This window comes from Pseudopipra pipra, chromosome W (assembly GCF_036250125.1).
Source record: "Pseudopipra pipra isolate bDixPip1 chromosome W, bDixPip1.hap1, whole genome shotgun sequence".
NCBI lineage: Eukaryota > Metazoa > Chordata > Aves > Passeriformes > Pipridae > Pseudopipra > Pseudopipra pipra.
Genome location: NC_087580.1, coordinates 6,082,777 through 6,107,236, shown reverse-complemented (window position 1 = coordinate 6,107,236; position 24,460 = coordinate 6,082,777). Strand labels below are relative to the sequence as shown.

General features: G+C 48.9%; 1 protein-coding gene and 1 long non-coding RNA gene across 3 annotated transcripts; one reads left to right on the top strand and one right to left on the bottom strand.

Annotated features, from left to right (window-relative positions):
• Positions 1-20,779: 20,779 nt before the first annotated feature.
• On the bottom strand, positions 20,780-23,375 carry LOC135406479 (uncharacterized). Its single transcript, XR_010426279.1, has 2 exons — positions 23,265-23,375; positions 20,780-21,670 (listed from the first exon to the last, which is right to left on the bottom strand). It is a non-coding gene; the product is annotated as an uncharacterized LOC135406479 (long non-coding RNA).
• Positions 20,996-24,440, top strand: LOC135406476 (C-type lectin domain family 2 member D-like). Of its 2 annotated transcripts, XM_064640832.1 has the most exons (6): positions 20,996-21,283; positions 21,815-21,880; positions 22,325-22,420; positions 22,517-22,701; positions 22,908-23,008; positions 23,156-24,440. In XM_064640832.1, the coding sequence occupies exons 1-6, from the start codon at positions 21,139-21,141 to the stop codon at positions 23,277-23,279; spliced, it is 717 nt and encodes a 238-aa protein (XP_064496902.1). In that variant the 5' UTR covers positions 20,996-21,138; the 3' UTR covers positions 23,280-24,440. The 2 variants fall into 2 exon arrangements, with proteins under 2 accessions (XP_064496902.1, XP_064496901.1); XM_064640831.1 differs by lacking the exon at positions 20,996-21,283 and having other exon boundaries at positions 21,463-21,880.
• The last annotated feature ends 20 nt before the right edge of the window (positions 24,441-24,460 follow it).

Here is a 24,460-nt window from a genome sequence, read left to right as displayed (position 1 = left end):
AGGACTGGGAATGGGGACAGGTGGGCTGGGATGGGGACACTGGGAGCAGGTTGGGGACACCAGGAATGGAAATGGCGGCATCAGGAATTGTAATGGGAACACTGGGAATGGGAATGGGGACAGGGATGGGATGTCAGAGACTGAAATGGTCAATGATTTCTGCATTCTGGGATTGCCAGGAGACTTTTGGCGGCTTTTGCAGGACTTTGGCATTATCCCTCTGATGGGCTGCTGGGCCCATCTCCCCCTCCAGTGCTGCTGAAGGTGTCAAGCCCTGGAAAGGAGAGAAGAGCCGAGTTTACCAGGCCCCTCATGGGAACTCTGCTCTGGGCTGTCCGAGGTGTTGGGGGTTCATGGCATGGCCCATCAAAGCCCATCCCCCCCTGCCAATCTTGGAAGGTGGGAAAAAGCCTTTTCCCTGCCCCTCACAGGAACTCTGGGCAGGCCTGGGAGACCTTGGGGGTTCGTGGCATGGCCCGGGACACTGTCCATGGATATAATAACTCATAATTTCTTGGAGTGTGGGGGCTTCCCTCCCTCACCCCCAACGGATCAAGGCCACCACCTGACAGACATGGGAGTTGCAACTACCAACTTCCATCGCTGGACCCCATGGGCAGTGACTATAGACATCTTTCCACTCTCAACTTTTCTTTCCCTTCCTCTCCCTTACCCTTCTCCTGTCTTTCCTTTCTCTCCCTTATGCATTTTCCCCAAAGGTTATCTTTATGCCATATTGCTGTAGATGAGAGATACAGATGATAACACCCAAAATGGCAACGTACCTGTTTACCTTTGAAACAAAATTGTTCTAAAATAAACCCTACATATGTAAGTTTTTAAACACTGATTATTCAGTGTCTTCTCTGTCTAATCCACCCCAAGGGATTTTTTAATAATAACCTGGGTTACCCTCCCCCTTTTCTGGGGTGGGTCATAACATTTTTGGCGTCAGGGACAAGGACCCTTTGGATGTGGTGGAGTAATCGGTGTAGTCCAAAACTGACACCAAGGGTGAGTCAAATGGTGACCGTCCCCACGTTGTGAAATTATAGTGAGAATTTTTCTCCTCTTGATGTGACCCAGGCACATTAGACCTGTTGAAAGGTTTCCTGGTGTAGTCTGGACCTGTTGAAAGGTTCTCTGGTACCTGGACCTTTTGAAAGGTTTTCCAGGAGAGAGTCAAGCCAACCCTCAGAGGGTTAAGGGGGAGAAAGACATTAACCTGAGCTTGATTAATGACTGAGTCAAAAGGAATGACACCCCAGGGTGAGTTAGGTGGGGATTATTCTCTCTTGATGTCTGTCCTTGGATTAGGACTACTTCTTGTAGGTGCTGCTTTAGGTGCTGTCCTTAGAACAACACAAAAAGAGAGATGTGCTATTCAGAAATCTCAAGTGAAGTGATAAGATCTTTACAAGAGTCAATGAAGGCTCAGGATCAACTAGAAAAAGAATTCTTGTAGTTAACTGCTGAGGAGGGGAAAGGGAAATTAATCTGTTGCTTTGATCAGCCCTCCAAGATGAGGAGAAGCAAAATGAAAGGCTTAAAAAGGCACTAGAAATGAAAAATTGTGAACTACGGGACATCAATTTAAAATACCCCAGACCAGTGGATGTTAAGAAATCCCTGTACCCCTCTGGGGAATTGGAAGAGCTTAAGCAAAGTTATCCAGAGGATGAAATAATACATCTGCATCCCCTCATTAAAACTGAAACCACTGACCAAGGGGCAGCTCAGCAAACTACCACATGGGGGGAGCCCTGGCCAAACCTCAGGAGAAATACAGCTGTGAGGGCAATGAATCGGAGACTGAACATGTGTGGAGGGTGTCCCTGACCGGGGAGATCAAATGTTGTTGAGTGAGGATGAGGCCCGAAGATTTTGGGGCCCAGGGATCTTCCTGACCACAAATGATAACTGAGCACCGAGGTCTCTGACCCAGAGAGCTGCTTACTGGGCAGTGTGAGAAAAATCTCATTTATTAAATTTAGAAAAAAGGCAAAAGTTTGCAAAACAAAAGGAATAAAACGAAAAGGAAAAATTAAAACACGTGTTGGGTGTCCTAGGCATGCAGGGTTCCCAGGAACACCACTTCCAATTCAAAAGTCCCGCTTTTTAAACATTCTTAAGGTTCAACCCTGTTTAGGTCATAGAAGAGGCGTTCCCCTCTCCCTGATTGGCTGTGTCGTGCTGGGAGGTGGAGTGTCCAGCAGCATGGAGGCTCCCAGGGCCAGCCATGTGGTCATAAGGGTTTCCGTACCAATATTCATTTTACAGTTCCCTATTCCCATCCGCATGTTTCCCTGACACCGGTTCCAGGCTGAATCTGGCGTCTTACAACTCCGTGATACGCCTTATATTTGCTTGTAATAAAACCGATTCTTTATTTCTCACAGCAGGAGGGTTAGACCCTATAGAAAGGGAAGATCCTCACACAATTAAAACCCTCACAATTGGCCACATTGTTAAAAGTGTACAAAAAACCCCCGCATATCTCCAATTAATGCACACGAAATTATTGGAACCACAATGAAATTCCCCCATGGAACTCGAGGTGGATCCACAGAGATTTCCTGTCTTGATCTGAGGCCTGCCTGAGGCACTAAAAGTTTGTGCTAAACACTTACAAGTGTGCACAAAGGCAACCCCTAGGCCTAGAAGAAGAGGTGCCCCACCAGGAATAACCTGGTTGGAGGTAGCCCAAGAATTAATAGCTACCAGTCAGCAGTTTGGAGCTCTCTGATACAAGTGGCCGGAGAACACACAGCAGGGGAGCAGGGAAGGTCCAAAAACCTGCCTCACCAGGTATTTGTCAACAAAATGTGTTATTTAGTGGGAGAAAGAGGTACAGTTTTTGGGCGGAGAGTGTTGCACTGGGACAAGATCAAAGAACACGAGGCACCTCCTAGGAGCAACCCCCCTCAAGTAAAATCCAATCAAATCCAAGGAAAGTAAAATTAACCTAATTAAATTCTTCAGCAGCTTGCAGGAAAACTAGACTCACCCCTTCCGGGTGGGATTAGAGCCACTCCTGCAATCCAGATCAGAGCTCCTGCCATGAGATAAAACAGAGGTCAAATATCGGGTCAAAACCAGCAGCAAAAGCGTTTTCAAGTACCTCCCAGCTCATATTTTGGAGAAGAAACACCAAATATCACCTATCTCCTGATCACCTGCCTGCGATCGTGCAGCTCCAGCCCCTGACATTGTTTCAACCTCACTCAAGAACCTCAATTAAAGGCTTTTTGTATTAATTTAATGAATTTTTATCTGTTTTCCTTCTGTTTGGCCAAACCATTGATCAGGGAAATCATTTATGCTGATCTAAGGCATTTTGGGAATGGACTTTCTCCTTCTAGTAATGTCCCGGTGAGTGTATTTTGGGGGAAAAGCATTTATTTCAGGCTCTGGGAAGACCTTTGGGTCTGTTACCTTTGGGGTCTGTTTGCTTCTCCATCCCAATGTTGAGGTTTCCAAGGTCATGGAGAACATTGGGTGGATTTGGTGGCCTCTAATGTGGGATCTGGCCTTGAAAAGAGCAGGGAAGGGACAGGGGAGGCTGAGAAACCTCCGGAATTGGAACAGTTTTGTAGGGAATTGGCTATAGAACACGGCTTGCCTAGGCCGTGGGAACATCTTAGATAGCGAAGTTACAGTGCCCTTGTACGTGTTAATTGGCTGGTAAACAGGACACTGTGATTAGCAAAACAAAAAGCAACTGAGTACCACCTGTGTCAACAAAGTTAGGGAGTAAGGGATGAGATCAACATTTAAGCAGAACCAATAATGAGCTTAGTTTTTGCAATATGTATGAACTAATTATATAGCATATATTAAGCTGTTAACAATGATCAATAAACGAAGCTTGCTGATTCTCATATTGAGCGTCTCATTCTTCCCTCGTTACGACACAGTTTTGCCTCAGAGATCTTTCCCTTGGTGGCCAAAGTGGAGCCTAAGAAGCTCCAGGGGAGCCATCACATCTGGGAGGGGAGGGGAAGGAAGGGAAAGGCCTGAGCCCTGCTGGGACCCTGGAGGAGCCAAGGACTGGAGGCACCCACAGCCACCAACTCCCAGTCCTGCCAAGGGCTGGAAACTGAGCCCATCTGGGGAGGTTCCAGGTCCTCCAGTCCAGGAGGTCACTGACCTCTCCACAGGTTGTTGCTCCCAGTTTTTCAGAGCTCTCCACAGCTGAACAATCCCAACAATGAGATTGTTCCTGACGGCAGGAACCAGCTGGAGCAATGCATCTTCCCATCCCTGGTGTGGTACTTCTGCAAGCCCCAGGGGCAGAGCCCCCCAGGTGATCCCCTTCCCACCTGGCTCTGCTGGGAGAGGTTTAGGTGGGACCTTGGGGGCTTCTCCTGCAAGTAGACCCTGGGGGCTGCGATGGTACCAAGGGTTCTGTGGTCAAAAGGAGCATTTTAATGAAGAATTCTCAAGTCCCACCTCCCTGGAGGAGCAGAGTCAAGCCAAGGGAGGATGTTCTTCACCACCCTTCCTCTACCCCAACCACCCACTGTGCCCTTGCAGCCACCCAACCTCATGCTCCTCTCCCTCCTCCTTCTTCTTCTCCTCTCTTTTTCCTCCTCCTCCATGGTGAAAGAGCAAGAGAAACCACAATGGTGGGACAAACTCAGAGACTGACTCCTCGGTGCCCTTTATCTGGGGACTGGGGAAGACTTTGACCACCCTTTGGGGTGTCTCATGGCTTTTTCTGTGCTACTGGCTGCAAGCTGTGTCCCCAGGACTGGCAGCTCCATGGGGAGAGATGATACTGGCTCTCCAAGGAATCAGGAAACTGGGCAAGGAAATCTGTGAAGATCAGGACTCTGAGCTGGTGGTGCTCCAGGACAAGAAAGAAAAGGTCAATAGAGAGTAGAAGGCTTGAAAAGGACCCAAAAGTCCTGGGCTTTTAAGTGGGCAGGGGAGCAAAAGGCACCCAGCAGCAGGAGGGTTTGGGGTGGTGTTCAGGGCACAGGGACACTTGTGTCCTGTGGATTTGGGAGTCAGGTTTGGTCTGTAGCTTTGCACCCCATGAAACTTTCCAGAGAGAGAATTTTGAGGCAACTGGTGTTACACTCCAGATTTTAAGCCATAAGCTGTCCAGAGCAGTTACATTTTATTTAAGACTTTTAAAAAGCCTTTTGGTTCATTATAACCTCAAATTTGCATCCAAAGAAAGAATCACACACTCTTCTCTAAGAGAAACTCTTTTAATTTAGTTAGAAAAATAAGATGTTTTGGCAAAAGGTTTTACAGGTGTAAAATACAACCAAGAAAAAGCATTTCACTAAAACACTCAGCACAAAGACCCATTCCACAGAATTAATATACCAGCTTTAGTAAAACACAATTCATTGGTTTTAAGTTACCCACAAGAGAAGGAAAAGAGTAAAAGAAGAAAACAGATTAAAAGGGTAAAGAAAGAGAGAAGAAACAGAGAAGGAGAAAGAGGAAAGGAAAAATGGTTACTGACAAGATGCAATGATTCACATGGTGCAGGCACCAAGAAAAGAGAGAGAGATCACATGGAGTCTCATGTATTTATAGAGTTCAGTTCTCTCTCCCAGGCAGGATATTGGGTCGGTATCTTCCAGGCAAGAGTGAGTTGTGCTGTAGCCAGTCACAGGCTCCAGGGGCGTGGTGTGGTCAACTCTGCCTTGACTGACAGCCCAGCTACATGGCCTTGACCTCTGCCCAGTTCTGCATCAACTCAGCCACGTTGGCTGCAGGCCTTCCTGCTCTGCCGCATGCTCTCAGGGACCTGACTTAGATGCAGTCACGCGCTTTCAGCAGGCCTTTTGTGAGAAGGCAGGTGTCGCCATGTACCTGCAGGTCTAGGCCCAGCCCTTCCCCCCTCACACACACACACACTCACAGTGAGTTGGTTCCGACCCGTATCAATAATTCTGTGAGATTCGGATCCCATATCTCTCAACTGGTCGACTCCATTTCTCAGAGAGCACCAAGTCTGTTACAGGCAGGAGCTGGCAGTCGATGTGGATTGGATTGAGGTCACAGCAGGAGTGGAGATAGGTGAACAACACACCCTACACACCCCACGTGTGAGTATCCAAGGTCTGTTGAGGTAAAAAGCAGCTTTGCTCCATTTCAGACCCATTTTGTGCTCTGATCCCTCTCCCGGAGTTTTGTGGGGTCTGTGCAACAGTCTCGTGTTCCTCTGGCAATGCTCTGCAGACCAAGAGTTGGGGTCATGGGGCATCTTGGGGTTGGTTATGGGGCACGTCGTGTTGGTTATGGGGCTCATTGGGGTCACAGGGTACAGTGGGATAATAATTAATCAATAATTTAATAGTCATTAATTTAATAAATAATTTAATTAACAATAGATTTAGGAAGTGTTTGCTAACTAAAATAATTCTAGATTTAATTTATAACAGAATAAAAAACCAGTAACAAGATTAAAATATAATTAAATAATTAGAATTAAACTCTTTACAATATTTTAATGTTTGATATGATTTAATATTATATCAATATTTTTAATAATTATTATAATAATATATAATATATAATATATATACATAATACCTATATTAGTCCATGGCAGTGGCAGCGAGGACAAGAAGGAGGAGGAGGAAGAGGAGGTGGGCGATGTCCCTTAAGGAGCTCTTTTAAGCACCTCCCTCTCTCGCCTTAGCCACTTCACACCTTGTCAGAGCAGCTTTGCCACGGGAATTGGCTCTTTGTGGCTCCCATGACCTTGGTCACACATCCACAGCAACTCAAATCCCAGAGGGACATGAGCCCACCCTCCCTGCTCGGCTCTGCTCCTGCTCCAGAGGGACCAAACCCCCCTTTATCCTGGATCCCAATGTCCCAGGGGCAGCGACAGGCTGAGGCACCAACCACCATCTGTGCCAGGCCCCCCTCTGTCCCAGAGAGGCCCCGGGGAGTGACATCCCTCAGCCTCTCTGTCCCAGCCCAGGGGGGCTCTGCTTTGGGCAGAATGGGCTTTGGAGGGGCCGATGTCCCTGATGGGGCTGGATCCCTTCCCTGTGGGAAACCATGAGAGAGGAAGGACCTTCTGTGCGTTTTCCTGAGTTGCTGGTGGCCAAAATCCAACTTTGCTCTTGAGCATCTTCACTGTCCGTCCCTAGCTGGGGGCAGAATGTTGGCATGAGAAGGTTTTGTTCTTATCACCCCATTTTCTTGTGAAGAATGCAAAATAGAACCAGTCCCCACAGACACCATGTAGGGATTCACCTACTTGGCTCTTTGCAGCTCAGCAGGGCTGAGGAGCCCTGCAGCCACCTCTCCCCTCACTCCAAACATTCCCAGGGCTTTGCTTGGGGCCTTCCCGTGCCCAGGATACCTCTGGGTGCAGCTCAGGGGAGGAGAGGGAGGAACTGAGTTCCAAGGCTCTGCAGGTTTGCTGGGACAAGTGAACAAAGACGCACCTGAGCAGAGTGATGTGGGGGTACCTGCAGCTGAGGCAGAGCATTAAAAGAAGGGCAGAGAGTACAGAAGAGCTCCTTCTTCCCTTGCTCCCAGGACAGTCATGTTGCAGGTCCTTGATGGTGCTGGGCTCGGCTAGGAGCTGAAGGGGTCGCGACCCTGGTCCTGGTGGGCGTCATGAGATGGCTGCTGCAGGGACAAGGTGAGTCATCCAAAATGGGGAAATCCCCCCTGAATCCATCACAGCCCAGCTCCAGGCAGGAGCTGGAGCAGATTCCTCCTGTATTTCTAGCAGAGAGCAGCTCCTGGGCAGTGTCAATCCCTGATGGGCAGGAGGAGAAAGCTACCAGCAGGGGCTGTTTGATGTGATTTTGGAGTCTGATCTGCTGCAGGTCCCTCTCTTCACCCTGATGGTTGCTGCAAAGACTCCACGGGTCCCCTCATAGATCTATGTTTGCAGGGAGCCCCTCACTCCATCCCTGAGTGCTGACCCAATATGGCAGAGCAACAACTTCAGGTGAAACCTACCCTCATTTCAGGAGTAAAGGGTGAAAATCCACCTGCGTTCCAGGAGGAAAGGATCAAACCCGTTCTCATTTTAGGTGGAGACAGCCCCATGCTGAGCCAGGACATGGAGCACGTGCTCCTGGGGAACCTGCCTGACCAACTCCAGCTGACAGAACATTCTGGAGTTCAGCTGCTCCCTGGATTGCTTCCAGCAGGGGCTGAGGAAGCGGCTGTGTGAGGAAGGGAGTCACCATTTACCAGGTGCCACAGTCCAGCATCACCCACATTTTTGGGGCTGTGGATGGACACCCCACCTCATTAGGGATGTTGCAGCGTTGTTGTCTCTTTTTGTGCTGGTTTAAGAGTTAACCAGCAGGGGAAATGAACTCAACTCAAAGGAGAGACTACAAGTCAGAATAACAATTTATTAAAATAATACAGTAAGTACAATGTGGGGTAAAGTCACAGCCCCACAAATGAAGTTTGAAGGATTTGGAGTGTTGCAGAGAGTTAGGCCATTTCCCGTGAGAGCAGTGGAGCTATTAGATAGTTCCCATGGACACAGCCTTGAGCTGTGTGGCTAAGTGCAGGTGCTGCATTCCTGGATGTTGTTGTAAGAATATGTTTGTGTTGTGTATGGGAAAGTAGAGGTGGGAGAACTGAATAAAAAAGCTGCCTGCTGCGTTGAGCAGGCAGACATCTCTTTGTCTCACCATCCTCGTGTGTGTCGTCTGTCCTTCTTCCCCCCTTCAAGCCGAGGCCCTTCGATGGATACCCAACGACATTGGTGCCCCATGTGGACCAGAAGAAAAGAAAAAAGACTGTCGAGTATTGCCTGGGTCGTAGGGGTATCACGGCCGGAGGCAGGCGAGCTGCGGGGAGCGGCGCAGCTGGGTCTCGGTGCTCAGGAGCTGTATAGCAGTGGGGTGCGCTGCAGGACCCGGGTCTGATTTTCTCTACACCTGCACACGAGTGTTTCTGCCGCACTTGGAAGGCACGAGTTGCCTGGGAAGCCTGGGTGCATTTGGCACTTGTCAGGCGTAAGTGGGCTCCTGAGACTTCTAAGTCACCATGGGGCAGACCATGAGTGCAAACGACAGGCGTGTGTTTATCGGCTGGAAATCTTTGTTACGGCGTTTTGGTGTTAGACTGACGAAGCTAAGTTATGTCGCTTGTTACTTTTGTGTCTTCGGACTGAGAGGGAGGCTACTTTGCCTGGGAGGACATTAGAGTGCTAAAGAAGAGGGGCCGCGCAGAGCCGAAGGGAGCCGAAGTGGGATCGGAGGTTGCGGAGCAGGACCGGGACCAGCCGAGCGGCCCCGCCAAAATGGACGCACTGCTAGAGACTCGGCAGCACTTGTCCAAGATGATCAAGGACAGCTACGGCATGAATGTGCTGCTGATGGCCCGGGAGACGATTTTGTGAACATAGTGGCTGAATTCCACCTTAAGGAGCTTTCTACGTCTCCTCAGGACGGTGCCGCGCCTGTGTACCCGGCGCCGGGTGCCTTCGCAGCCGTGTCTGGTCCGCCCACTGTGGGTGCCTGCGGAGCGGCGCCGGGTCCGGCTTCGGCGCCGCCGAGTCCATCTATGCCCGTGCGGGCAGCGGCGGCCGTGCTGTGGCCCCAGCGGCCGCGGCCCTGGGTGCCGACAGACTGGGTGCAGCTGCTGGCCCCGGCCCTAACCCTGGCCCCGGGCCCGGCTCGGAGCGGTACGCCCACGCATGCGCCGGCGGCGGGCCCGGCAATGGCGGCCGCGGCGCGGCGGGCGGCGGGTGGCGGGGGGGGTCTGTTTTCCCCCGCGCTGCCGACAGCCATGGTCCCGAGCGGTGTTGCGGGGGGGTAGCGGGCTGGTAGTGGCGGCCGCGGTGTCAGGCGGTGCAGTGGGGGGCTGTCTGTGTTCTCCCCTGTTTTACACACACACACACACACACACCCCCTTCCTCCTCCCCGGAACGTGTCCATCTGCAGCTGTTCCTTCCCTCCTGTATATCGTTCTTTCTCAGCAGACCGTGTAGATAACTTGCGACATAAGGAGAGCAAAGGCAATTTGACTTTTCTTTCTGATTTTTCTCCGAAAGACCCAACATCTATTCCCCCTCCTCCCCCTCCCTCCCTCCCTCTCCCCCGTCCTCCGACAGGTGCTAGTGAAAGCTCCCTTAGCGAAGCAACACTTGCTTCCAGATGGGCCCAGTGCTCAAGAGAAACAGGAGACGCAGGGGGGGCAGGGGGCGGGAAGAGGTGAAGAAGGGAGGACAAAATGCAGCAGTAGTTCTGTTGCCGTTATGACAAACAGAGTGTCCTTGCTCTATGAAAAAGTTTGAAAATGTTCAAGGTAATATCCTGTCTCTGTCGTATTTGTCTTTTGCATGGGGAGCTATATAAGATTTACAAGTTAATATTACCAAATATGCCTTAAATTCACTTTAAGTTACGAGACTGATGAGAACTACACAGCCAATAATTGCTTGAAATCTGTGTGTGACTGAGTAGAGTGTTTGAGGTGGCCACCTGAATGCACAAGTGCAAAAAGATTGTGTGAAAGAGAAAAGCTATATGAATGTGTAACTGTGTAAACTTAAAAATACTTTCTGCCGGTGTCAAGATTTTAGAGATGTGTAACATGATTCTGTTGAACCATAGTGACTCCTTATTCTGAATGGTATATGAATTCCCACCATTCCACTCTTAAGAAAACTGGTAAGGTTTTAGTTGTTTCAAGACTAGCCCTATTTGGCTAACTATTTGATCTGGACTGAAGTTAAATAAGAGGTTCTTCCACAAATTTGGTGTTCTATTTCAGCCTTGTTTCAGAGGTTTATAGAGGTTAATTCTCAGGTGGAGCCTTTCCCCTGGTGCTGTTCTTTTTTCATGTGTCATGCTGCCCATGGGCTGTAGCTGTGTGGGCTGTGCAGGAGGCAGAGTCGTTTGAGCTTTTCTGTGTTTTCCAGGGTTTAAATCAAGGGTTATCGATGTTGCTGCCCTGCTTGATCAGCCTGTTGCGGGGGGGCCCTGCAGACTGTCAGGGCCATCCTGCGTCCTTTCTCAGAAGCATCAACAGCGTTACAGATAGTGTGTCTTTAGGCCTCCTGACTGGAGACCAGAGTACACCAGTTATGTTGATCAGTGTGGCCAGGGCTGCGATGTCATTTCAGGGAGTCCTTGTGTCTTCTTTTTGGGGCTTCTTTCATGTGGCAGCTGGTGGCAATATTCATCATGAAACAGCTAGTCCTTCATCCTTGGGATGTGCCCTGCCTGTGGCAACTGTTTTCAGAAAAATGTCCTCAATGCTTGTGACTACTGCTTGTTCTGTACCAGACATATTGATCACATAATCTGACTGGTGGATGTTTAGCATTGTATGAAGGCAGCGTGGGTTAAGTGCCTTGTTCATCAGCCATTCTAGTAGCACAGTTGTGAGATTTTGGGATTTTTTGTTCATGTTGCAGTCATTGGTGCTAACTGTACGAGGCAGATTTGTGCTATGGTCTCCACACCTTATCCTCCAGTGACAATTCCTAAAGGGACACGAATAGCTCAATTTGTATCTTTTCTGAGTTGTGTTCCCCAAGCAGAGCCTTGTGAGCGTCGGGATGGAGGATTTGGTTCTACTGATGCACCACAAGTCTTTTGGTCAGTGCCAATCTCTGCACAACGTCCACAGCTGACCTGAACTCTCTACGATGCTTGAACCTTGCTGTCAGTTGTCCAAGCGGACGGACTTCTGCATTCGAGACCTGATGTAACTATCATTGCACGGACGTCCTGGCCAGCCTCCTGGCCTGTGCTCACGCCAGAGGTTTGGGTTGTGAGACTGGGAGGTACTGCTCAGAATTTTCTTTTAGAACATACAGATCCTGTGTGATTTCAGCAGTGGCTCATACCTACAGAACAGCTATTGGCTCTACAATAGCTTGTTAAAGACCAGCTTGATGTTGATCACATTGAACCATCTCAGAATCCTTTAACCAGCCCTGTCTTTGTGATGAAGAAAAAATCTGTGAGATGAAGACTGTTGTATGATCTCAGACGGGTGGGGCGGTCATGGTTACCATGTCAGCATTGGTTTCTTGACCCCTTCTATGCTTTCTGCTGAATAACCCATTGTTATTATTAATTTGACAGATTGTTTTTTCACAATCCAGTTAGACCTCACTTATAGAGAAGAAAAAATCACATTTTCGGTTCCATCTATTGATCGTGCAGAACCTTACAAGTGTTATACTGTCTCAGTCTGAAGAGACTAGACTGTTTGCTAAAGAGGATGAGTTGTGAGGTAGACCAAACTCCTCTCTCTCTGCAATTGTAGTATTAGATTAAGGGGCTTTACTCGAGGAAAATGTGGAAAAACAGGAGAAATAACAACCCTTTATTAAGAAATATATGAATGTTGGCAAAAAAAAGAAGAAGGAAAAAAAAAAGTAACACAAAACAAAACAACACCAGCAACAACAACCACAACAAGCCTAAAAGAGTACTCCTCTGTCCTTTAACACGGTCCTAATTGCAGTCTGCAGGGGGCGCTGTTGGGCCGCTGAAGCTGTAGGACCTGCAGTACCTGGTCGTGGTCGGCAGGGGGCGCTGTTGGGCCGCTGGAGCTGTAGGACCTGCAGTACCTGGTTGTGGTCGGCAGGGGGCGCTGTTGGGCCGCTGGAAGGTGTAGGACCTGCAGTACCTGGTCGTGGTCGGCAGGGGCGCTGTGGGCTCCGGCAATCACCCGCGGGAAGAGGGAGACCGGAGGGGTAGTTCCTGGGCCGCGTGGGGAAGCCGAGGAGATAGGGGGTCCTCATCTCCGTGGGGACAAAAAGGAAGGCAGGCTGCCCACTCCCACGGGAACTCACCGCTGTCTCGAGTGGCAAGGACTCACTGCAGTCTCAGGCGGTGATGTCTCCAAAAACTCCTCTTCCTCTCCCGTGGGCAAGCAAAACTCTCCGATGAAACACAGCAGCTCCGGCGGGCGGGACAGTCAGGCAGGTCGAAGCCAACAGGACAAGAGGTCGAACTCCCAGGATTAACAGCCAAAAGGCAGCTAGACCTCCAGTCCCCCTCCCCAACAAACTGCCTGTCTGCACCCGGAAAGCCAGCCACCAAACCCCCGCCTCTCCCCCCCTCCCCCCCCCCCCCCCCCCCCCCCCCCGCTCACTCCGTTTCTTTCCCTTGGAGTGGGGCAGGGGGAAGGAAAATTCCCTGATTTCCTAGTCTATAACATATACATATAAAAACCTCTCCCAGGAAATGAAGATATTCCTATAATTTGTCAGTGGTTTATGATTCCAACATTGTCTCCTGTAATTTTCTGACTGTCTTTTGTTGTCATTATATATGTAATATTTCTGCTGGCTGTGGCCACTGAGGGGCAGTTGGGTGTGCTGGAAGCTGAAACCAGAAAGGGTCTACAATCCTTTGGCCTACTAGTTGCTCCTGAGAAGGTGCAGCGAGAGGAACCTTGGAAGTATTTAGGGTTCAAAATTACATGGAAAGCAGTTATTCCTCAGCCAATTCAATTTGATATTGATGTCAAGAATTCTTCCTGAAGTACAGAAGCTATGAGGGTCTTTCAATTGGATTAGGTCCTATTTGGAAATGGCAAACACCCAGCTGGCACCTCTATTTGACCTACTCAAACATTCTGACAATCCTCGGGAACCAAGGGAACTGACTAAAAGAGCAGTTCAAACCATCCAGCAAGTGGAGCAGGTTTTATGTTCTAAATTTGTTTCATGAATTGATCATTGCTAAATTGTCTAATTTTTTATTTTTGCAGATCACAGTGTTCCTTTTGGGACATTGGTACAGTGGTTTGACCATTGGTCTGATCTACTGCACATCATAGAGTGACTATTTTTTGCCTTATCGGGCTCAAAAAACTGCTCCTGGATTGTTTGAGCTCATAGCTCAAATCATTATTGAGGTTAGAAAAAGGTGTGTAGAGTGTTCTGGCAGAAATTCAGCATGCATTGTTGTACCTGTACAATCTCGTTACTTTGAGTGGTGCCTTGAAAACAAATGTGACTTGCAAGCTGCTTTAGCTGGGTTCCACACCCAAATTTCTTATCATTTACCTTCACATTCCCTTCTTAAGATTTTTTTTAGGAAAATTCCAATTGGACGAAAATATTACGCAGCGTAGAGCCCCTTGATGGTCTTACAGTCTTTGCAGACAACTCGAGGAAGACAAGTGAAACTGCGGTAGCGTGGAAAGCAGAATGTGGATGACAACATCAAATTGTTCATCAAGAGGATTCTCCTCAAACTGTGAAACGTCGAGCTGTAACTCTTGCCTTTCAGTTATTTCCTATTCGGTCTTTAAATGTTATTACTGATTCTGCATACATTGTTAATTTATTACAGCAACTCTATCAGGCGGTGTTGCATTGTCCATCTCCAGGTCTTATTTTTCAAGTTTTGTTCGAGCTCTAGAGAACTCTTTTGCAGAGGCCTGATCCTTATTTTGTGCTACATGTTTGTAGTCATACCTCTTTGCCAGGTTTCTTCACAGAGGGTAATGTCCGGGCAGATGCTTTTGTTTTTGCTGTTGCTTTGAGACTTGTTCCTAACATTTACCAGCAAGCTGTCTTGTCTTGTTATTTTTTTTATTATCAAGGTGCAGAAGCTTTCAGATGTCAATTTGGCTTGACTCATTCTATTGCTTGCTTAATTGTTGCCTCCTGTCTAGCCTGTCATGATGCCTATACTCTTGTCCAGAGTGTCATGATGCCTATACTCCTGTCTAGACTGTCATGATGCCTATGCTCTTGTCCAGATTGTCATAATGCCTATACTCCTGTCTATTTTGGTACTAACCCTTGAGACCTTAAGGCCTTACAGATGTGGCAATCGGATAACACTCATGCCAATGAATTTGGTAATTTAAAGCATGTCCACGTGTCCACTGACATGTTTTCCCATGTGGTGGTTGCTAATGCACATACTAGACAAAAAAGCCATGATGTCATTCAACACTTCCGTTGTACTTTTCATACATCTGGACCACCCACTGAAGCGTGGATGAAAAATAAACTGTCTTATGTCTGTAAATCTGTCCAAATTTTCTTTGCTTTGTGGAGGATCACTCATGTTATGGCTATTTCACATTCTTCTACAGGACACGTTATTGTGGAGAGAGTGTATGGTGCCCTGAAGCATTTGCTTCAAAACAGAAAGGGGGAATGAGGGGATAACCCCCTCAGTCTCTAGGCTAGACAAAGCTCTGTATGTCTCAAACCTTTTGACCTTCTCTGGCGACTGTCTTTATTTACCTTCTTTTAGAGTTTCAGGAAAAATATGCTGTGCTTGGCAAAAAGCCTCCTCCAAACTGATAATCTTGTGATCCCTGTGAGAGCTGAGGACAGAGCTCAGCATGCAGATGCAGAACTTGTCTCTGGTCAATGGTCTGATCCACATGACTTGATAACTTGGGGAAAGGGATATGTTTGTCTCTACAGACAATAGTCCTTGCTGGATGCCTGCGTGGTATGTACGTCCTGCTGTTGGTCCTGGAAGTCGTCAGTGCAGTTCCTGACCTGTCAAAGTTCACTCCATGGCATAGTCGAAACATCTGGGTGACTTTAATGAAAGAACTGAATCACACGACCTTTTGTGCATCGCTGGCATATCCAGAGCAGCCATTTCACACCTGTCTTGTTGGTGTTCCTCTGAGTGACATGGAAGCATCTCTCCTGGTGCAGGATGTCATCCGACGGTGTGACTTATTGAAACGGGACTGTCATACTGTGCGCGGGTGTCGTGATCATGTTGATAGCTGGGATGATGTATTGTCTGTTAACACTCCACTCAAAAGTTAGGTATTTTAGAGTCACTGTTTGTAAAAGACTGTGTGTATTTTAATCATCATGTAGGTTATGACATAGAACGAGCACGTGGTGAGTCTATGGTACAAGATGTGTTCCCTGAACTGTCTTTCTATAGAAATAGTTACTTCTGGTGTCTGTAAGAATCCGACTTGGAGTACTCCAGCAGTGAGTGCACCTTGTCGACTCCCTATGGGAGTGTTTCTTCTGTGTGAAGATAGAATCTAGCCAGGAATCTCTGCACAGCCATTAGGGGGGCCTTGTACATCTAAAAAGTTGGTGGTTGTAGTTGTGTTACTGATGCTGCCTTGTTTAGTATCGCTCCTGCAAAGGGCCCTGCAGGATGCGATGCGATCGGCCTTTGTGGCACAATTACAGACAGGGGGAATTGTGGGGTAAAGTCACAGCCCCACAAATGAAGTTTGAAGGATTTGGAGTGTTGCAGAGAGTTAGGCCATTTCCCGTGAGAGCAGTGGAGCTATTAGATAGTTCCCATGGACACAGCCTTGAGCTGTGTGGCTAAGTGCAGGTGCTGCATTCCTGGATGTTGTTGTAAGAATATGTTTGTGTTGTGTATGGGAAAGTAGAGGTGGGAGAACTGAATAAAAAAGCTGCCTGCTGCGTTGAGCAGGCAGACATCTCTTTGTCTCACCATCCTCGTGTGTGTCGTCTGTCCTTCTTCCCCCCTTCAAGCCGAGGCCCTTCGATGGATACCCAACGACAGTACAATTATACAAACAAACAATTGGTTTTAACCCACAAAACCCAAACGTATAACCCAGCACCCTGGGGCATGAACAAAGTGGTGTTCCCTGGGCCCCCCCTTGAGTCCACAGCAAAGGGAGAGGGGAAAACCTGCTGGGAGAGCTGTTGCAGTCTGGTCAAAAGTGGTGATTGCAGTCAAGTTGAGGTTGGTGGTCGCAGTCTGGTTGAGAGCGGTGAGCTGTGGTCTGGTTGAGAGCGGTGAGCTGTAGTCTTCCTCTGGATCCCACGAGTGGTGGAAAGGTTCTGAAACTCCAGGTTTATATATTCTCCAGTTCAGGCAGGAATGGTCAGTCGTTCCCTCAGAGCGGGGAATTCCATAAAAGGATGCTCAGTTCGTTCCCTCAGAGCGGGGAATTCCATGAAAGGGTATGAGGAGAGGAACACCCCCCCTCACCTCGCAGGCCCCCCCCCCCCGACAACAGTTTCTGGGAAAATGGCATGGAGGGCCATAGAATACACAGTTTTGGGCTACACCCATCCAGTGATGAATCAGTCCCAGCTGTTCTAACTAGGACACTTTTCCACGTAGAAGAGAGACAAGTCCAGGAACATTTTGGAAAGCACCCTGAGCTCCCCTAGTGGTCCCAGTTATTATCCCCATGCCCTGCATGTGACCATAATAAACTCAGTATCAAAAATCTCCTCCCAGTCTCCATAAGCACATATTTAAGCAGTACCAGGAAGCTGATCCCAGTCTTCGTGAGCTCCACTGTGAGGGTGAGTACTGAAAAGCACCTTCTGGGCTGTAAAACTCGGGACTGATGGAGTCGGCACCGGCTGGAGCGATGCCAGGGCTGGGACAGGGCTGAGCACCCAGGTCATGGTCTTGTCTTTGGGGGGGCTGAAGTAACCACCTCATTAATTAAATGTGGCACATTGAAGGGAAGGAGGAATAAAACCCCAAAATCATGACTTTACAGCTGGTTTTAGTGAGGCTTTTGCCACCACAGGGTTGGTTTGAGTGTCTAGAGGTGGGGTTTTGATGGTTTGTACTTTGTTTTGCCTTGCAAGCACTTTTCAGTGATTTTGTTGGGTTTTTTTCAGCCCCATGTAGCTGGTGGATTTGTTCATCATGAAAGGAATTGAGAAAATCATGATGAAAAGAGGCAAATAACGATAAAATAAAAAGGAATTAGATTTATTTCAGTGCAGTGGAATTAGTGATTTGGGGGAGCTAGAGCAAACCAGCTGGAAACCACAGTAAGCTTGGGAGGGATTAAACTTGGGCAGGAGCTCGGGTTGCCCCAAGTGGGCTCTTACAACATGAACCTTCGTGCAGTCTTTTCAAGGGATTTTTTTGCATTTTTACATTCATTGCTATGAAGCAGAGACGAATGTGGGACTGAAATTTTGACTTGAAATGAGGCAACTGAACATGTGCACTGGGACTTCTGTAGTCTCAAGCGTGATGCTTTAGTTTTGAAAATATTAAAGCCTTCTCCCTCTCCCAACCCACTGGTTTCTGGCTCAGATCCAACTCAGAGTTTGGACAGTTCTGGGCTTTGTCCTGTTGAACTTTGGGACCTTCCCAGCCCATCCTGTTTTTGTTTTCTCTATTGTAAAGTTCAACAACGGAAATGCTGTATCCGAGCATGTCCTCCATATTGCCTCCTGTAAGTTCCCTGAGGGAACTTCCTTGCGATTATTCCACGTCTATTTATGGACAAAGGAACTGTCCAGCTATGTGGCTTTTAGACCTTATTAGTGTAATGAAATATCATTGCAATTATGCATTATGCAATAATACATAATCATACTAGTAATAATACAATGCACAATGTGTTGCATTATGCAATGAAATATCATTGTTTTATCAGAGAATGTTTGGTAAGTTTTTATTAGTGTGTTTTATGCTGCTAAATTACACAAGACCCAGGAGGGAACAAAAGCTGCTGCCCCTGTTGGTTTGGGGTACAGGGAACCAAATTGTGCTCATGGGTAGTTGGGCACTGGAGGAACCAGATCAGGGATTCCTGTGGGCAAAACAAGCTTGCAATGAGGTACAAATGGGAAGCTTCAACTGAACAGTTATTCCATACTCAGCTGCTTTCCCTCCTGCAAGTTTTTGAAAAAGGGGCTCAAAGCACAAACTCTGCTTTGATCCATCAGTGTGTTTCCTCCCTCTCAGCAGCAGCAGCTCCTGACTCCTTACCAGGATCCTGTCCCCTCTCAAACCTTTCAACTCCCTTTGTTGTTGCCTAAAATCAGCACTTAAAAGAAACTTCTAAGATACATTTTTTGAGTTTTAGCAGGCAGACATTTATCACAATGCGCTGGAATGATTCCGGCGCTCTGTGTGCCCTGGGAATCGGTTCCCAAAGTACACACAAAGGTATCTCCACTGCAGCTTCTCTGTCAGCATTACGTTGTCGCGACGAGGGAAGAAAGAGACCCTCAATATGGGAATCAGCAAGCTTCGTTTATTGATCATTGCTAACAGCTTAATATATGCTTTATAATTAGCTCATACATATTGCAAAAGTTAAGCTCATTATTGGCTCTGGCTTAAATGTTGATTCAGCCTCTTACTCCCTTCTTTTGTTGACACAGGTGGCTCTCAGTTGCTTTTGTCTTGCTAATCACAACGTCCTGTTTACCAGCCAACTAGCACCTACAAAGACACTGTAGCCTTGCTATCTCAGATTTTCCCACTGGCCTAGGCAAACCGTGTTTCTATATTCTAACAGCTTGTCCATAGCTTTAGCTATATCCATATGCCCTTGTCCTGCTAGCTAAATCTCCACATTACGTGATTATTCATTTTTCGTTCCCGCATTCCTGTTACATATTCATGACATTTCCCAACACTTGTTAGCATATATGCATATCCTTATAAGGGCTCTGAGGGGCTTCATTGGGAGTCTCTGGTGGTCACCTGTGTCTGGAGCCCCCAAAGTTCTGAGTCACTGCCTTATGAATTCGTGTAAGACAATACCTCTGGTTATTCATCAGCCTGGCATTGCCTGCTCAGCTGTTTTTAGTTCCCTTCTTCGCTGTTTCCTCACTGTACTTGACTGGTTTCTTTAAATTGAGGGACAGTAATTTTCTATGGTACATTCTGCTGCAAAAACCATTAGTTCTTTTTACATCTCTGAACCCCAGCATCACTGTGAGCAGTCAAACACGTGTATTTATTTAATATTTAAACTCTCTTTAAGCTTGTCTTTTTCTCTGTTTTCTCCTTTGTTTTGGTCTTTTCCCCTGTCTTTATCTTTTTTAATCTTTCTCCTTCTCCTCTCTTTCCCTCCCATCTCTTTTCATGTCCCCTCCCTCTGTCCTGTCTGCTGCCTCCTCCCCCATTATACCTCTTTAGCTCAGAACAAACCGTGCCCTGCCAGGGCTTCTCATAGTGCCTCTTGCCCCTGACACCTCAGGGGGTTGCAGAGGCCAAAATAGCTCTGGATGGGTAGATGGGATGTGGCAAACATGGTGAGAGTTCAGGGGGATTTGAGCACAATTCAGGGGTATTTGGGGATAATCCAGGACTATTTGGGGAAAGTTCAGAGGTATTTGACGAGTGTTCAGGGTATTAGAGAATAAGTCATAGTATTTGGGGAGACTTAATGTATTTCCAGAGGATTCAGAGATGTTTGTGGAGAGTTCAGGGTATCTGGGGAGAATTCAGAAGGGTTTGGGAGAGTTCAAATGTATTTGGGGAGAGTTTGGGGGTATTTTAGAATAATTCAGAAGTATTTGTGAAAATTCAGGTATTTTTGGAGTATTCAGAGGTATTTGGGGGGGAATCAAAGGTATTGTGGAGGAAGCAAAAGTGTTTGAGGAAGTTTCAGTTATTTTGGGAGAATTCAGAGATCTTAGGGGAAGGATCAGAGTTACTTTGGGAGGAATTCAGGCGTATTTTGGGCTAATTGAGCTATTTTGGGATAGTCAGGCACACATGGGTCTCTGTCTACCCTTCCCTCCCAGCTCAGATCTGCCCCATGGGACCCCAACCCTTCTGTTCTACCCCAAACATGCCACCAGCATTTCCCCTGCCCATCCCTCGGAGCAGCTCTTTTAATGACATGGGGCAGTGGGAACCCCTCAGTGCAGTTCCATAAACCCCTACTGGCCCCAACTGTGGCTCTTTGGGTGACATGGGGTGGCAGAGACCCCCTTGTGTGGGTCTTTCAGTCACAGCGCAGCTGCCAAGGAGGGTCTGGATACTCCCTTATCCTGGGGGCCATGGGATCAGGGGCCCAGGCAAAGCATTTTACAGGGCTTTAGCAGAAAGGCTGCAGCTGGGGGAAGGATGAAGTAAGGCACAGCAGGGAGGACCTGATACACACCATTCATTTATTTGGTTTTGCCACTTGTTTGACACCTCCTTGTCCCTTTCAGCCCCATCGGTCAAGAGACATCCAGCACCTCAGCACCTACTCTGCACTCACCCCCTAAAGCCCGGGGGGGGAACACAGCCCCATTCTGGGGGGCAGAGCTGCTGCTGGGGCACCGGGGGGAGGGGCCGGGGGATCCTTTATCCCCCTCGTTCAGCTCCAAGCGCCCGAAACCAAAGTTCTGGTTTCTGGGGCTGTCCCCCCAGTTGGTTTGAGGCCTGCGGGGCCTCGCCCGATCTTGGCGGGGACACGGCCTTGAGGGAACGTCCGTGGTAACCAGGAACCCCCACCCGGCTCATGCGCTTCCCCAGCCGGTCACTGTGCAGCGCTGCAGATCCCACGGCTGGACCGCGGCTCAGTTCCCGGGATGAAGAGTTGGCCGAGGTGGCGCCGCATGGACACGGGGGCTGCATTCCACTCCCATCGTCTGATTTCCCCCTTGGTCAGAGCGGTGTGGGCGAACACTTCAGCTGCTATAAAAGTGGTGGAGGCGACCAGAGCCTCTTTGCGGCTGCGGTGGTGAGAAGGGTCCAGCGGGCTTGTCCTGCCCCATGTCCCCTCCCCAGGGGCTGCTGAGGGAGCAGCTGCCCATGGTTGTCTTCTTCCCAATGACCCCTCAGCATGCTCGGAAGGAGCCGATGCCGCAGCAGCACTGGCTCGTCCCGGTTCTTCTCGGTTAGACTGATTTGGCTGCCCCATCACCAACAGCGTTACTGGCCAGGTGGGACCAGACCTGAAGTGACCTGGGCTGGTGGGAGGTGTATCTGCCTGGGGCAGGGGTGGAACAACATGGGCTTCCAAGTCCCATTCAACCCGAACTATTCTGGGACTGAAAAACAGACACAGTCAGTGGAGACAGGAAGAGTTGCCAGGGCATTCCTGGGAATCATGCAACCCCATTTCCACATTTCTCCAACAAAACTAAGGAATTCACTCTGTGTCCCTGGTCTCCCAACTGCCTTTCCCTTCTTAGACGCCACTTCTAACTCTGCGGCGAGTCAAAATATGGAGAATGGAAACAATGCGAGAGGAGGTCTGGGTGAGTATGGAGAGGTGGGGAGGTCTGTAGGGAGGGGAAGTGTCACCCCAGCAGGACGGGGCTGGCAAGTGTGAGGATCCTCCAGGTGTCTGGAAGAGGCCTTGTGCTCTGCTCGGCCCCGTCAATGGCCAGTACCAACACCCCCAGCTGCCCCCAGCTCTGGGCAGCTCTGTTGACACAGGCTGTGCCCTCACCTGTGTCCCTGGCTGTCCCCTCACACGTCCTGTCCTGTGTCCCTGGCTGTGTTCCTGGCTGTCCACTCACCTGTGTCCCCTCACCTGTGTCCCTGGCCCTTGGCTCTCTCATTGCCAGCTGAGTGAGGGGCACACGGGCTGGGGGTCCCTCCCACTCCCATGGGCAGCCGGTGTTGGGTGGGGGCATGTGAGGGCTGGGACTGCTCAGGACAGCCCTGTCCTCATGGCCAGCAGCTTTTTCCTGATCCAGGCAATAGGCTCGTATCCCATCCAAGGCTCACCCATGAAAAAGTTCTGTTCCTACTCCTGACCCTGCCTTTGGCAGTGGCCGTGGTTGTGCTGGGAGGTAAGGGAGGAGCCTCAGCCCAGCCCTTCTGCACAGCGTGGAGTCCCTGCTCCCTGTGGAGGGGAATCCTCAGACCTTCTCCCTTTCTCTCTCCAGTAAGATGCAGTAGACAGGTTCCAGTTGTGCCTGCAGCTTCACAGTTGCTGTCCTGTCCCTGGGACTGGGTCGGGTACCGCGGGATCTGCTCCTGCCTGTCGACAGATATGGGGACCTGGGAGCAGGGCCAGGATTGGTGCTCCAAGCTCGGGGCCTCCCTGGCCATGCTCAAGAATGAGGAAATGGTGAGTGAGGGGCTGTGGGGGTGTGGGGCAACGGAGGGGAGGCTGGGGGGGTTCCTGAGTTGGGTAGAGCCCCGCAGCCCCCGGGGTCGGTGCTTGCAGGGCCAGGGGTGCAGTCCCGCTCTGGGGCCTTGCAGGGAAGGAGCCCCAGGAGGGTGCCCTGGAGGGGCTGGGGCAGCTCCCACTGCCGGCTCCACTCTTCCGTCCAGGGCCTCCTCTTCCTCCTCAGGGGTGACATCAATTACTGGCTCGGGCTGCGGAGACGAGGTGAGCAGCTGCAGTGGGGGGACGGCAGCAGCTACAACTCCTCGTGAGTCCCGGGGAGCCAGGCAGGGCCTGGGGGGGACAAGGCTACTGGTACAGTCCCTCATGGGCAGTGCTTGTCTCCTGCTGCTGCTGCAGGGGACAGGGGGGACAGCCTGTCCTGTGCCAGCTCTGTCTCTGCTCCTTGTTGCAGGGTCCCTGTCCTTGGCAATGGAGAGTGTGTGTACCTAGGTGATGGTAAACTCAGAAGTGGGAACTGCTCAAATCAGCAGCCATATCTCTGCAGCAAACCCCAAGCTCACCTGGCACAGAGGTGATGGAGAAAGAACCTTCTCCATGCTGGGCACTCACAGCTTTTCCTCTTCCCCCAATGAAGAGGAAAATAACGTTTATTCTCCACTTCCCATCAGCAGTGATGTCCGGCCACATCCTGGGAAGCAGGGCTTCAGCAGTGTATAATGGTTTCTTAGCAAGCAGCCATTGGAAACAACAAATGCCCCTCTTCCTGCTCCTTTCCTTACCTTTTATATCTGAGCTGATGTCATATAATCTAGAATATCCTTTTGGTCAGTTTGGGTCAGCTGGCCTGGTTGTGTCCCCTCCCAGAATCTTGCTCTCGATTGACAAAGGAATGTTACAGTGCTGATGCTGTGCCAGCCCTGCTCAGCAGTAGCCAAAACACTGCTGTATTATTAACACCCTTCTAGCTACCATGCAAAGCAAAACACTGTGAGGGCTGCTATGGTGAAGCGAACAAGGCCTGAGACAGGGTTGACCTTTAGATGAACCTTCCAACCTAATGTTATATTTAGCCATGTATCTCCTTATTAGCCAAAATTATGTATAATCATTAATAAAATACGTACTATGATAAGAGTACACCTGTGTAAACATGTATGGTTGTTAGTACAATATATTTCTATCTGCTTTTTAGTGAACATTTGTATCTGTTCATTAATGAAATATGAATGTATTTATCTTTCTGTATTTAGAGACTGGTCAAGGCCTTGGAAGTAGATATCTGGCCTTGTTTGGCAGTAGAGGGTCAAAACTAACTACCTTGATTTTCCTCTGAGTCCTGGCCAGGCTTTGGGTGAAACCCAAGGAGATAAGTAAGCCAGATGTTTTTCTGCACTAAGTAGTGATGTAAGCTTGTTTGTTTAACAATATAAAAGCTGGACCCTTTCACAGCAAAGACAGAGACCTCACCTACGAGTGGACACACTGAGTAGGATTTCCCAGTTCCTGGGAGTGGTTCTCCAGCCCTTTGCTGGGATCGGGGCCTCCCCAGCTGACTTTACAGGTAATGTATTAAAGGGGCAACTAGTGATGTATCTCTCTCTTAATCACTACAGAATTTCTTTGTAGTAATGATTAGATGCATTACTGAGCTTATCCTTTTGTAATTCCTTGCTTCTTTTGTAATTCTTTGTTGTTTTGCATAATAGTAAATTTGCACACTTGTTCTTTAAAATTGATGTCTGTCTGCCCTGTGCTG

Excerpts from the sequence above, each read along its gene's own strand:
- LOC135406476 (XM_064640831.1), top strand. The coding sequence starts at position 21,463 with ATGCTCGGAAGGAGCCGATGCCGCAGCAGCACTGGCTCGTCCCGGTTC. Across the intron at positions 22,421-22,516 it reads GGCCGTGGTTGTGCTGGGAG|TAAGATGCAGTAGACAGGTT; the intron begins GTAAGGGAGGAG and ends TTCTCTCTCCAG. Across the intron at positions 23,009-23,155 it reads GGCAGCAGCTACAACTCCTC|GGTCCCTGTCCTTGGCAATG; the intron begins GTGAGTCCCGGG and ends TCCTTGTTGCAG.